Below are 13,457 nucleotides of genomic sequence, written 5' to 3' on the forward strand. Positions count from 1 at the left end.
CTATATTCTTCTCTACTTTCATGCATACCAACAGACATTCAACAGTTCTAAACTAATCCTATGTTAATGATGTCAAAGCAAACATATTTTTAAAACACAAGCCAACGTTTCCTCTCTCCTTCCCCTTCCTCATCTTCCTGAAGAATTTATACCCTCTACATGACTGGACTTTTAATGTAGTATATATGACAGATTCTCTGTGATGCTAGCTTTGTCATAATCTTCAATTAATTCTTGTCTATTCCTCATTAATTCTTCCATTAATTCTTACCTGTTCCTCATTCTTCTTCTGTTAGTATACTAACAGCTAAGATAGATGGCAAACTGACCCATGACTTTTTGTCTAGTCACTTCTTTAATCCTGTTTTCAGTAATCCTATCTTTCTCAGGGGTTAGAGCAACGTCCAATTTGCTTTTTTTTAGGATGAAGGTTTTTGTCCTCACCACGTTTCTTAATTTGTTTTCTCTCAGATTAGAATTCATGCAGTTATATTTAGGGTGTAGAATAAGGTGTAATTTGACTAAGAATGAAGAGGATAGGCAATGTTATATCTTGAATCTTCAAACATTTCATCCATTGTCACAGAGACCTATAAAACACTTTTGATTTACTTAGAATAATTCTTGGAAGTATTATTAGGATCCAGGTAAATGTTTATCATATGATAGTGATCAATAGGATACTTTACAACTTGGTAAATTTGGACTCCTGTGAAGGAGTCAACTATCATCTAACACCAACTATCATCTAAGTTCCAAGTGGTGTAGATGTCTCCACATCACTTCTAGTAGAAGGTCACTAACCAACACCATCTTATATTTTCTCTCAGCAAGGAAGGTTTTATAGGCTATGGAGAAATGTTTTTTTCATGTCTTAAATCTCTAGTTAAGATTAGTTATTACTTGCTCCCTGGTCAGCACTCCTGGCTTTGATTTCAGTTGCAAGCTACTCAGATGTGAAATGCTACCTGCCCTCAGAAGAAATCTGCAGTGAACAGCCAAGTGCCTGTACTGCCAACAAACTGAAAGCTCTGATTAATATTTTTTGCTTCCAGATACATGCTGTGGATGAAGTTCTCATGATACATGTATACTCAGTCAGTTCAGATTCTCTTCTTTCCCTGCCTCTCTAAGTGCTTCTTAAGAGATTTCTCTGAAAACTTAAATGAAGATTTCACTATTAGGAAAATACAGCCCAAAGTTCCTGTAAATCCATTCAAGGATTTCATCACAAGATGTCATCATTGTTTAATTTAAAATATAGATATTGATTTATCAGTTTGTGATATATATATATATTTGAGAGGAAATATATTTGCTGAGTGTGATACTATGCAACACAAAAAGCTCTTCATGCATACTAGATTAAGAATATTTGTGCTTAAATTTAATTTCTTTTTGTTTTCATTAATGGTTCATAACAACACCAAAGCATGGGACTCATTAAATACTAAAATGAAGAACTGCATATCAAGCTACATTTGCTTTTCAGTATTATCAGAAATTTTACTGTTTGTTTAAAAAGCTAGCAAGAAAAGTGAAGCTTCCTAAATATAATGATCAATAATTTAGCTATTTTCAGCTCTAAGAGAAGTCTTTTTGACTTATACAGTCTAAATATTAAATAATTCATTATTTTTAATTTCTACTTGCTTTTTTTTTTTTTTTTTACACATATAGTGAAATAAAACTAACACCTATATTTATATATAAATGGATAAAGTTATTTCTGATTATTTGATCATACATTACTTAATTTTTCTTCCTAAGCAGAGACCAGTTCTTTACGTCTGGCTGTGTTATGCTTAGCACAGAGCTAGGAAGAAGAGAAAAGGTAAATGACAAGTTCTAAGATGGAATTTAGGTTCTTATCACTTCAAATTTTGGGCAGATAAAACCCTAAGTAAAGTGCACTGGGATCCAGACAGTGCCAACATCTGAATGCTGGCAGAGGTAGGAGCTATCAGAAACAATGAGGAACCTGAGACACTTTTTGCCAATAAAATATATTTTATATAGGAGGAGCATGAGATGAATTACTGCAGAACACTTCAAACCAACTCATCCATTAGGGCCAAAGACATATCTAAAAATCTCTTTTGCTAGGTTATCAGTAAGAAAGGCATATTTATTGTCTTGTGCTAGTTAGCAAGTAGAATTAATACAAGCTAAAAACAGTAGTCAAGTAAAATATGTTATTAGATATATACATACCACTGTATTAAGGCTCAGTTTGAGTGGTTACCCCAGTCTGCTGTGTGAAATAAATACTCCTTATTATCTGCTAGATAACCATACTACTTTGTTAACACAAAATAAGAACATTCTTTAAGTATAGAATCTTAGATATGATGCATTTTATAATTAATAATTTATAAGTTATTAAATTCTAATTCATTATTTTATATTTTATAATGCATTTAATGTTGTGTTATATCAAATATGTTGATATTATTACAAATCAAATATTTGATATAATAATATTATAACAGTTTCTATTGCTTGCTGCCTGAACTGGGTTTGACTGAAGCTGGAAAGGCATAAAGGAATGAAAACTGGAAATCATACATGCAAAGCTTGATATAACTAGCTCTGTAACAGAAATAAATGTTTTTATTACCGTTTGCATGTACAGCAAAATTGATTACATTTACAGAAATGTAGTTTTGTTTTGATTCATAGTACATAGCTTGATTCCTTCATTAAGAGCAAAATCAGATTATCACTCTAAACAAGCTGAAGACCATTAGGAGATGACAGAAAGGAAAAAAATGTTAGTTTGCAGGCAGCTGCACACTGAATAGAAAAGTTGTGACTTTAAAGTCCCTTCTGGAAAAAGAAGAGCAATGAAAAGAGTAGATCTCCTGCCAGTTGAAAGAACTGAAGAATCAAATGCCAAGTTTGAATGCCAAGAAAAATAATGCATACAGAAGAAGTCACAAAATGCCTAATGACAAGTGTTGCTGAGAGATTCTTTTTGATCTTACATGAGAAACAAAACAACACAAAACAAAACAAAAACAATTGTGGTCAGTCAAAGGAAGGGTTGGAGTAGTGTTTGCATATCATAGAATTATAGAATCATAGAATCATTCAGGTTGGAAAAACCCTTTTAAGTTTATCTGGTCCAACCTTTAACCTAGTACTGACAAGTCTACCACTAAATCATGCTACTAAGTTCTATATCTACATGTTTCTTGAAGACCTCCAGGGCTGGTGACTCACCAAGTTGTGCAAACTTGAATATTCATACTGTAGCTTTTGTCTCCTTTTCATAGCTCTTACTTGTTGCACAATTTAATAGAAGCCTGATTTTGTGTGCTGCCTGCGCACTATCATGATAAAAAATAATAAGAAGCAAATCCTGAATTTCTTATATCTTCAGAAATTACTATCTCATGACCTAAAGTTTCTCTATGAATAATTCTCTATACTAACACTGCAAGTTGCAGAAAGAAAAAAAAGCCTGCCACAATAAGATGTCCAGCAGTTTTCATTGTATTACTCCCTACTTTTTTCCAAAACAAAATCTGAACCTGCTTGTTTGATCTGCAATCATATTTGCATTCAAATCAATCATTTTCTCATTTTCCTAGGCTTGTTATTGTCCAGCTAATGTTAAAATAGCTGTGTCACCTCCATTTAATTGATAAAAGTTTCGTGCCATTCAGTTCTCTATGAAATGAGTGGTTGTTAAAATACTTTTAAAAAAAAAAAAATCTTAAGTGATAAGGTACATAGTCTCCTGCCTGATGCATAAACACATATAATTGTATGGAATCGCTAGCAGGAATATGCTAGTAGAGGTGAGCTTAAATAACTATGCCTCCAGACCAAATTATTCAGTCGTGGCAGTCAGTTTTCTTTCCACCAGTTAGGAAAAAGACATAGTAAAATACTTCCAAAAATCTTATCAGTACAGTTGCACAGATTTATGCTAACATACCAACAAGCTAGTCATGACTAGAGTTCTTAGAATTCACCATGATAGAGAAGGTTTGCAAATTTTCCTATCATTGCTAACACCATTCACTGGCTGTCAGCAACATTTTCAGTACCGTGCCAAATATTTGCTCAAAACTGCATTAGATGATATAATGTTTAAAAAGTGTCGGCAGCTATCGGACTATATATACATTGACTGTCCTACCATTTCAAACAAAAATACAGCTGAAAAAGATTGGAAAATACCCCCAGTAGAAGGGCTTCATTATGAAGTATTTTTCTGTTAAGATTTCAAAACAACATCAATGATTCCAAACTGCTATTTAAAGTAACAGCTCCAGGATACATGCCTAATGCTTCTCTAAAAGTAAACAAGATTGATTCTGTTCATGGTTATTTAAATACTTACAAATGATTTCAAAACAATGGTTTACTTTGTAATATATATCTATGGTTTCCCTATAGCCAGCTAAGGCACAATTAAACAAGAGTTTAATCTGGTTTTCCTTACTTGTAGCATGATCGTTCATTTCCCCCAGACCAGTATTAATTCCAGCATCTATGGAACTCATGATTTTATCAATCTACAAAAAAGAGAACAGTGAAAACAATTGATGATTGTTATACTTAGTTTTTCATGCATGAAATTCTGGAATAATTACTTTCATTAAAAAAACAACAGTATAATCAAAACTGCAAAAGGCAAAAATCAAATAGTGAAAACTAAATTCTCCACTTTGATTTTTATTTTGCAACATATCTGTACACATCAAAAGCTAAACCTTGAAACTAATGTTTCCTTTCCTACTGTATAGCTCCTGTCATACCAATGATTATGGTCATCTCAGCCTTTGAAACTACTTCATGACATTTCTGTATATGGATACAAAGGAGAAAAATGCATGTATATAACAGAATGGATTTTAATTATATAGGATAATTTTATTTGGTGATAGCTGTGAACACAAGAACATGATTTAAGCAGTAATATTAATGCATAAGAATATTTTTATTATTATCATATATATATATATATATATTTGTGTTATAAAGTACTAAATCAATTGTTCGTTTAAGATTTCCAGAGAACTTCCTAGCTCCCTTTTTTTTCTGTCTGCTCCAAGGACCCTGGATAGGTATGAAACATAGCTGTGCCCACATATACCACTTGTGAAACAGCTACATTCATGCCAAAGCTCATTTGCAAATCACATTGTACTTGCTATGTCAGAACTTTTATACCTACAATTTTTGCCATAAGAACAGCACACACACACATGCAAAAAGTGAATGAAAAGACTGGGTTGCAAGGCAGACACAGGGAACCAAGTTTTACAGAGCTTAATATTAGGACTACTTGGAAAGCTGACTCCTTTTTTAATACTATATATTTGTCACTGGTGACAGCAGAAAATCTAGACAATTTAGAATTCATACATACTTTTTCGATAAACTACATTTTCCTTACCCTTAAGAATAACCAAACCTTCTGAAAAGACAAACTGACTAGTTTCAGGATTTCAATATATCTAGGTTAATGGATCAAAACCTGATCCTAATTACCTTTCCACTGAGAAAGTATCTCCTTTAAAACAAAAACTATCTTCATATGTCCTATCAAACCAGACATTTAAATGAGCTGGAAACCTTTTCCCAGAAAAGTAAACAATCACACAAACAAACTGTCTGCTTTTCTGAAATAAAATGGCACTCTGGAGATGGATATAGAGCCCCATGACAGTCATTTGAAAGAGAAATGCTTGCTTCTCTATAATAGCAGTAAAGATATAAACATTTTGCATTCTTAATTTACCTCAGTAAGATGGGAACTTTCATGTCTATGAAGAATTGCTTACATTCTTGGAATGTAGTAAATTAGAAAGAAAAAAAATAAATTAGAAGAAAGACGTATAAAACTTAATTTAAATCAAGCTCTAAGACTAAAATAAAGAATTTTGTATGAGCAAGCATGTGTACTATCAATTCAGCATGGAAATTTCTTTTTATAGTTCTGAATTCATTGTAGCTACAAGGGTATTCCCATTTCACACAAGAACCAAGGCACAAGGTATGTGCCAAGTATTAGGTACACAGGCTATACACCAGTTAGAGAATACATTATATGTAGAGGGTTTGGGAATGCATAATCAACATAAAATCTTAGACTTTCAATTTCTGCCATCATCTTTTGTCTCTTGGGGGGCATTGCTGTGATGGGAAATAATTAGCAAACATATAAATAATGGGCATAGCCACAATACTTTCACCAATTTTAATAGAGTCAGTGGTGAGAGGTTTAGTAGAAAATAATTTAAATGTCACAATAGAGTTACCTCATTCACTATGGAAACAATAGATTTCGTTAAACGTATAGCACTTTGAACAGAAATGCATTGCATTTTGTGCCAGCTGTCAAACTACCATGTATTAGACTATGATACACTCTCAGAATTGGTAATGGTTCACTTTTTATTTCATCTCTGAAATGGAAAAAATAACAGTGTTTTCACAATACAGTATATTTGCTTGTTCTTAAAAATGATCAAAACTTACTTCTTCCCATTCTGATGTGAAGGAAGGTGTTCTTTCAGAATTTCCTTTAGAGCACTGTTGATTTGGTGTGGGTTCACTCCAGTTGCTTCTTGCTTTTTTGTCACTTGGAGGATGGGTGATAAGATTAGAATCAGATTTTGAAACATTTTTGTACAAATGCATTTCAAGCAAAGTCTTTGGTAAAGATCGTATTCTCCCAAGTGTGCATGCTCGCTCAACAAATCCTCCAGTAGTAATAACCCACTGTTCACTTATCCTTGTTGATGTGCCAACCAGTGTATGGTTTTCCACTGGTTTAGTTTTAGTATGAAATATGGTTCTGTTTACAACCTGTGGCTTCTTTTTCTTAACAGGAGGATCAGGGTTGTTTTCTTTCCGTAGCTGTATCTGCTGCACTGTGCTCTTGCTTAAAATGTTTTTCTCCAGTGGACTACTGCACTGGTTTATTTTGCTGTACAGCTGGAGTGGGTTATCAGGTGGGTCACATGCAGGTGATGATCCATGAAGTAAACCTGCAAACTGCTCAGCGGGGTGTCCTTCAGGAAGCTCACTTTCAGTAGATGTCTCTCCATGGCAAAGACTCTCTGAAATGAGAGAGAGCAACTTGTAAAAAAAAATGGGTGATAAAATACTGTAAACAACAAAAACCTTACTCTCTGCAAAATGGTTTTTGTATGCTGCTCGGTTCTTTTTTAAGTACAGAAAGAAAAGATACTTATGACATGAATTGATTTATTGTTCTCTTAAAAAACAATTCTCTCCTTGAACTTGACAAATTTATCCTGAGTGGTTGAAAAAAAAAGCCCAAACCACTCAATGCTACACATAAATTCCAGGAAAAAGCAAATTTATAAAATTAAATAAGTTGTTGCTATTCTATTAATTTGATGGTGTCTCTTTTAATTTGGTACTGAGCTGAATTGTGTACAAATTATACAACTTTGTAAAATGAATTAGCTAGTTACTTTATAGGTATTAAAACACATGAAGAACCTGTATTGTCAGGAGTATTGTTAGTAATATTTCTTTTTATAGTCATCATAATAATAGTGAATTCACACTATTATGCCTTTTAACTTACAGTCTCTAAAGAATAGATCTGAGTGTTGTTTTTATTTCAGGGAACTTGGAAGAATAGTTTCAGAGTTATAGTAACCTTTGTAAAATAATGGGAAATCAAGTCTTTTCTGAAGAATTGAAACAAGTTTTATAGGCAATTTAACATAAAAAAAAAATAAAAAGGAACCGGAGAAAAATTTACTTCTTGACACAATTCATAGTGGATTATTAAAAATGTATAGCTCTTTTTTTATGCCTATTTCTGTAAGGATCAGAAAAAAGAAAAGGAAAAAAAAAAAGACCCTTTTTCTATCTGTACCTTTTTCTAACTTCTAACTTATCATTTAAAGTCATCCTATTGATCACATCACTCCATCCACACGGCATTTAAGTCATTTAAGTTAGCGTATTCTATTCAGAATAACTGTGACCACACAAACAGTTGCATCTCAATAACTACTTCATGAAAGATAAATACATATATCTCATTCCTGCTAGAAGTCTATGTACATATGTAAATTCTTAACTGTAGGACTGTATGCACAAGAGCCACCAGAAGGAATCAAACATAGTATACGTCATAATTTGCAAAGAAATTGAGAAGTTTCTTGCTATTTGCTAAAATATCTGTTGTAAACAAAACAAAACAAAAACTCAAAATATCACTTCTAAAATAAGGCAGTATTTGATATACATATAATAGCAAAAACATTTTGGTGTGTACTTCAAATCCCCACCAGTTCTTCTACTAGTCAGCAGCTTGAAAATTTAAAATTAAATGTTTCTAGCATTTGTTAACCTATAATTATAAAATTCTAATCAATATTAGGAGTGCAACCTAAGAAAATCTACTTTTTTTTTCCCCCCTATGAGAAAGAGAGAGAGAGAGACTAAAATACATACTTCAGACATTTTGCAACTAAAAAGATAATGACTGTTATATTGAAAGGTTGAATAGGGAACATGACAGAGTTTAAGGAATTAATAGCTCCACAAATGTTGGTGTGGGGGCAAAAAGCATGAGAATGAGAGGACATGGAATATTCTTACTTTCTTTGATTTCTGAAAGTAGCTGAATTAATTGTAAGTCTGACATTTTGAAGGTGAACTTAGCAAGAAAAATAAATGATGTAAATAATGATTGACCTTGGTGTTCTTCACTTCCATAAAATTTTCAGTAGCTCTGGATTAAGACATTTCTTTTTAGGTATCTGTTGCGTAACAAGTATGTCCTGCCATAGTTAGAGATCAGTTTGATAAAGTCAATGGATGCTAGAGAGTGATGCCGCACACTGTATGTTGTGGCTAGTCAGATGAATTACTCTCTGTACTCCATTATCTGTATTGACTAGACTGCCAATGACTATAATGGGAGATGGCATCCAGTCTGCATTCAAATACCTAAATAATCACACACTGAATCCTATTCCACTGTTCCAGAAACAAGTTTTACAACTTTCTGTTGAATTCACTTAAAAGATAAATGTGTTTGCCAAGATAAAGAAAGAAGTAAGAGTAAATCAGGAAAAAGAAAAGATTATAGACACCTGGATTGCAAGGCTTTCACTAATACCTATGTGACTTTTGCTGCATCTAAACTAGCAAATAAAAATGGCCAAGCAATATTCTTAGGATCTAAAGGAATTACTTGTCTCATATCCTACATTCTCTCCTCTTTCTCAAGAAAGCTGGCACATCCAGTTACTGGGTCTCTGGCCTCAGCTAAAACTTGAGCAATGTCTGGGCACTCTTTTAGTTCGGTACTGCTTGGTATCCGTTGGTCATTGGGTAAACCCCTCCAAAATCCACATAACAGTTTAACAGTACAGACTCCAAGCACCATCTCATAGCATGATTTTGTTCATTTTACTACTATAGACAAAAGCTATTGTTTCTGAGAACTCCCATTCTTCTGTGGTCATTAACTTTACATAGTCACAATTAAAAAGCGTATCTCACTCCTATTTAGCAGTGATGCTGTGACACCATATCAAAATGTTATTTTCAGTTATTTTGTTAGTTGAAGTGGCAGAATTTTGCAATGGATTGAAAGATTCTAAGTATATCATATGCATCTTTTCAACTTGATCTGTTAGTACAGTTATTATATTGTATACATAAGCATATGTATTCTATCCTACCTGTAATTTTCACCTTTTAAACAAGACATAAAGATGTAAACACAAACACTTCAATGAAGATAGGGAAGATGAAAACAAAGGTTGCCTGTACAAGATGTATTTTTCTGTGCTAACATTGTATTTCACTTTTTATATGATCACCTACTATTGTTCCAAAAAAAAAAACAAAACCCTGCCTGTTTCATTTACTGTTCAGAATTAAGTTTGCTTAGTGAAGAACCTTTTCAACATATTATATTCTCCTTGTTCAGAAAGAGTAGTACTATTACCTATATACCATAGTATAGAAATCCTTCTTTGAATGCCAAGTAAGTCAACACCTCCTGAGACTTTTGTATGATGCCCATTATCTCTGTGGTCCACACATTATCTTTACAAGGTGAGTCTATAATGTGATAACATCCTAACCTGATAAATGTGAGATAAGGCATAGGGAGTCCACAAATTTTGGGCATCCAATTTGATATTCCTTGAGATTTGCTTTGTTCAGAGTATTTAATATATAACACAGAATATTTTCAAAGCACAGTTGTTATTGGCTTAGTAGTTCTGTAAGTCAAAGCCCTAAAGTCTCAACTTCAGCATTCAAAAAATAAGGAACACTGTTGGTCTGTCTTGATGAGTAAAACAAAAGCTTTGTCAGAGATAGAATTTTCTCTGTGCAGTATTCAGCTGCCTCAGCCATCATTTATTTTCTTTGATACCTTTTGATTTAACTAAGAATTTTGTTAATTATATTACAAAGGAAGCAAAGATGTCATAGGTATGCCTGCTTCACCCTGATTTTGAGCAATGTAGACCAGATCTATATTGGGCAATAAAAAAGACTGGGGTTGTCAAGAAAATATAGTATGCAGTTATGATAAAGGTTAAGAAGCATGCTGCATGCATGCAGCACCACAGTCCTAGAACAGATTATCCAGACAGGTGGTGTCTCCATCTGTGGAGGTTTTCAAGACTAGGCTAGGAAAGATCATGTCTGATCTGATGTTCAAAACAGGGCACTGGACTAGAGGACCTCAGAGGTCCCTTCCAACCAATACTTCCATGACCAATAGTAATTCTAGATATTCTGACTTTTAAATTTGTAACTGTTACGCCTTTTTTTTTTTTTTTTTAATACAGTTAGTATTATTATTTTAGTTTCCTACCGCAGCTAATGATTATTACGAGTAAGAATACAGAACTGAACTATACCACTGTTCTAAGCAGTATAGTAGTCATTGTAATGTTCTAAATAAATCATAGGAGGAAAAAAAAAAACCCTGCAATAGATAATTGTAAAATAATTTGTTACATTATTATTATTTTTTTTTCTACAAGGAAATATTTATTGTCTTAATACCTGAAACAGAAGATATGAAAAATCCTCTTCAAACTGCTATATCTAAAACTGCAGCTACATGTCTTCATTGCCTGTGTGAATGTCCTACCAAGATCTAAGTCTTGAGAACTTAAAGTACGAAAAACACAAAAAAGGATAACATAATGCTTTTTCTATAACTTTGTTACAATAAGCAACTGTACTTAAATAAAATAAAATCTTTACTTAGCTTTTAATAATTACCAATTCCTACTACTTACTGGTGTCTTTATATCGCTAAATAAATGCCATACATTTTAAGATACCAAACTGACACCAAAACCAGTATTTCTTCTGACTTATTAGTGATAAAATGTGATGTTTTGTGTATTTTTTCCTTTCTTTTTTTTTCAAACATATTAAAATTATTTTTTTCTTTTGAACTATGCATTGAAAAGATCCTTTCAGCAAGTTGTCTATACTGATGATCCATGTCCTGTGTGGTTAGAATTAATCTTAAATCTGCTGATACATCTCAGAAATCAGGACTGTCCATTCCTAAGATGTTCTATCCCCTAATTTATCATACGTTTTTGAACCTTTTCATTAGATTTTTTATTTTTTTTTTTAAACTAACTCAGCTGGCACTAAGAATATGGTACAACATATAGGAAGAACTTCTTCACTGAAAGGGTTGTGAGGCATTGGAACAGGCTGCCCAGGGAAGTGGTGGAGTCACCATCCTTGGAAGTCTTCAAAAGACGTTTAGATGTAGAGCTTAGGGATATGGTTTAGTGGAGGGCTGTTAGCGTTAGGTTGGAGGTTGGACTCGATGACCTTGAGGTCTCTTCCAACCTAGAAAATTCTGTGATTCTGTGATTCTGTGAACATTATATTACTGAGTTCACTGAGTATAGATGTATGTGAGTTATGATAATAGTTTTGTTTTCTCATAGTCTCGAATGAATCATCTGCGAATGGACTTTAAGAAAGAGCACGGGGATACCATGGAGAAAGAATAGATGTAGAAGATAAAGCTCTTGGATCAAATCCTGATCGAGAGAAGTTTTCTATTATAAAATCTTTTATTTCTTTTTGTATGGATGTTTATTTTTGTAAGATCTTGCTTCCTCATCAGATGCTGCTTGTCTTCCCTCCGTATCGTTTTACTTGTAAATATTATCCTAAATACCAATATATAAATAGATCCCTAGTGTCATTACAAGTGCACCCACAGCTTTCCCATTTGTTATGAAAAACACTGTGATACTGCCATATCTGTGTTGCATGGAATACATTTACATTTGGAACAACAAATAATTCAGTTCTGTCATAATCTCAAAGCCACAGATAAGTATTGCTATTATCACCAGTTTATATACAACCAAACTGGCATTTAGGCAGCAGATTGCAATTCAATCAGCTATTTATTTACACACTGGTGCACCCCAGCACAGTTGTTTGTGGTACATACGTAGATCTCTGTGGAATACCATTTCTCACTTTATTTTTTAGAAATGTTGCATTCATGTAAATTTAGAAATCAGCTTATTCACATTTGTATCTCAAGAGATTCCATGTTTAAAATGGAAATACATTCAGCAGAATAATAGTTATTAATAATAGTAATGAAAAGAGCTGTAATAGATAAATCATAATGACAGAGTTACATCTTTAACAGGCACTGCTGTTGCCATGGCACGAGTTTCTAATGTAAAATAAAAATCCATTAGAAATTTGTTCTATAGCTATGGTAACAACTGTATTGTGACACCTGCACTACTAATATATTCCTATTCTGTTTTCATTTAATCCAGAAAGATGTTTTTAGCAGCATACACTGCAGATGTGTAATATCAGTCTAAAAATTTACTCTCAACTCTCTTTTCCACAGAGTTGATTGATAAAACTAACAGTCACACCTGAATAATATTTGGAGAGTACCCTCTCATCAATTCCTACTACTTAGGTAAGCTGGAACCATTTGAAACAGAAGGATGGTAAGCAAAGTCATCTTATTTTCATGGTAAAGATTGCTTTGGACACACTAGAATACCTTCACTAGTGATATTGGTTGTATTGTCAAAATGATCATAATATTGGGTTGATCAACAAGAAAACGTGTAAGATAGAAGATTCAAAGTATCTAAAAATTGAAGTAGCAATATTCAGTACACCATTAGTTCACTCAGCAAACAACATGGTGCTCTGACCAAGATCCAGATCTTTGATGTCAGTATGTTGTCTGCAGATATCTTTGATGACAAAGTGCAATGTTTTCTCACTCTAGGAAATGTTGTAGCAAGGTACCATGGACCTATGTGGGAGATATAACAACATGATTACTAAACAACTAAACAACTAATGATGAATGTTGGCTTCTACTATCAACAGCACAGAAAAGGAGCAACAGTGTCCAGCCAGACTGCTGCTTCTCCTTCTGCTTCCTTCTAAAT

At 33.2% G+C, this 13,457-nt stretch overlaps 1 protein-coding gene across 6 annotated transcripts in view; it reads right to left on the reverse strand.

Moving 5' to 3' along the window:
- Window positions 1-13,457, reverse strand: part of ANKS1B (ankyrin repeat and sterile alpha motif domain containing 1B) — a gene marked incomplete at its 5' end in the record, with an annotated part of 434,494 nt that overhangs the window by 216,935 nt on the left and 204,102 nt on the right. For 5 of the 6 annotated variants that reach the window (XM_082773376.1, XM_082773377.1, XM_082773375.1 and 2 more), the window contains 2 exons: window positions 4,457-4,529; window positions 6,499-7,082. In XM_082773376.1, coding sequence (XP_082629502.1) covers window positions 4,457-4,529; window positions 6,499-7,082 — 657 coding nt within the window. Of the gene's footprint in view, window positions 1-4,456; window positions 4,530-6,498; window positions 7,102-13,457 lie in introns of all 6 variants that reach the window. The other variant, XM_082773372.1, reaches the window with a different exon arrangement.

The sequence above is a fragment of the Aythya marila genome (genome assembly GCF_965140915.1).
Source record: "Aythya marila genome assembly, chromosome: 1".
Taxonomy (NCBI): Eukaryota; Metazoa; Chordata; class Aves; order Anseriformes; family Anatidae; genus Aythya; species Aythya marila.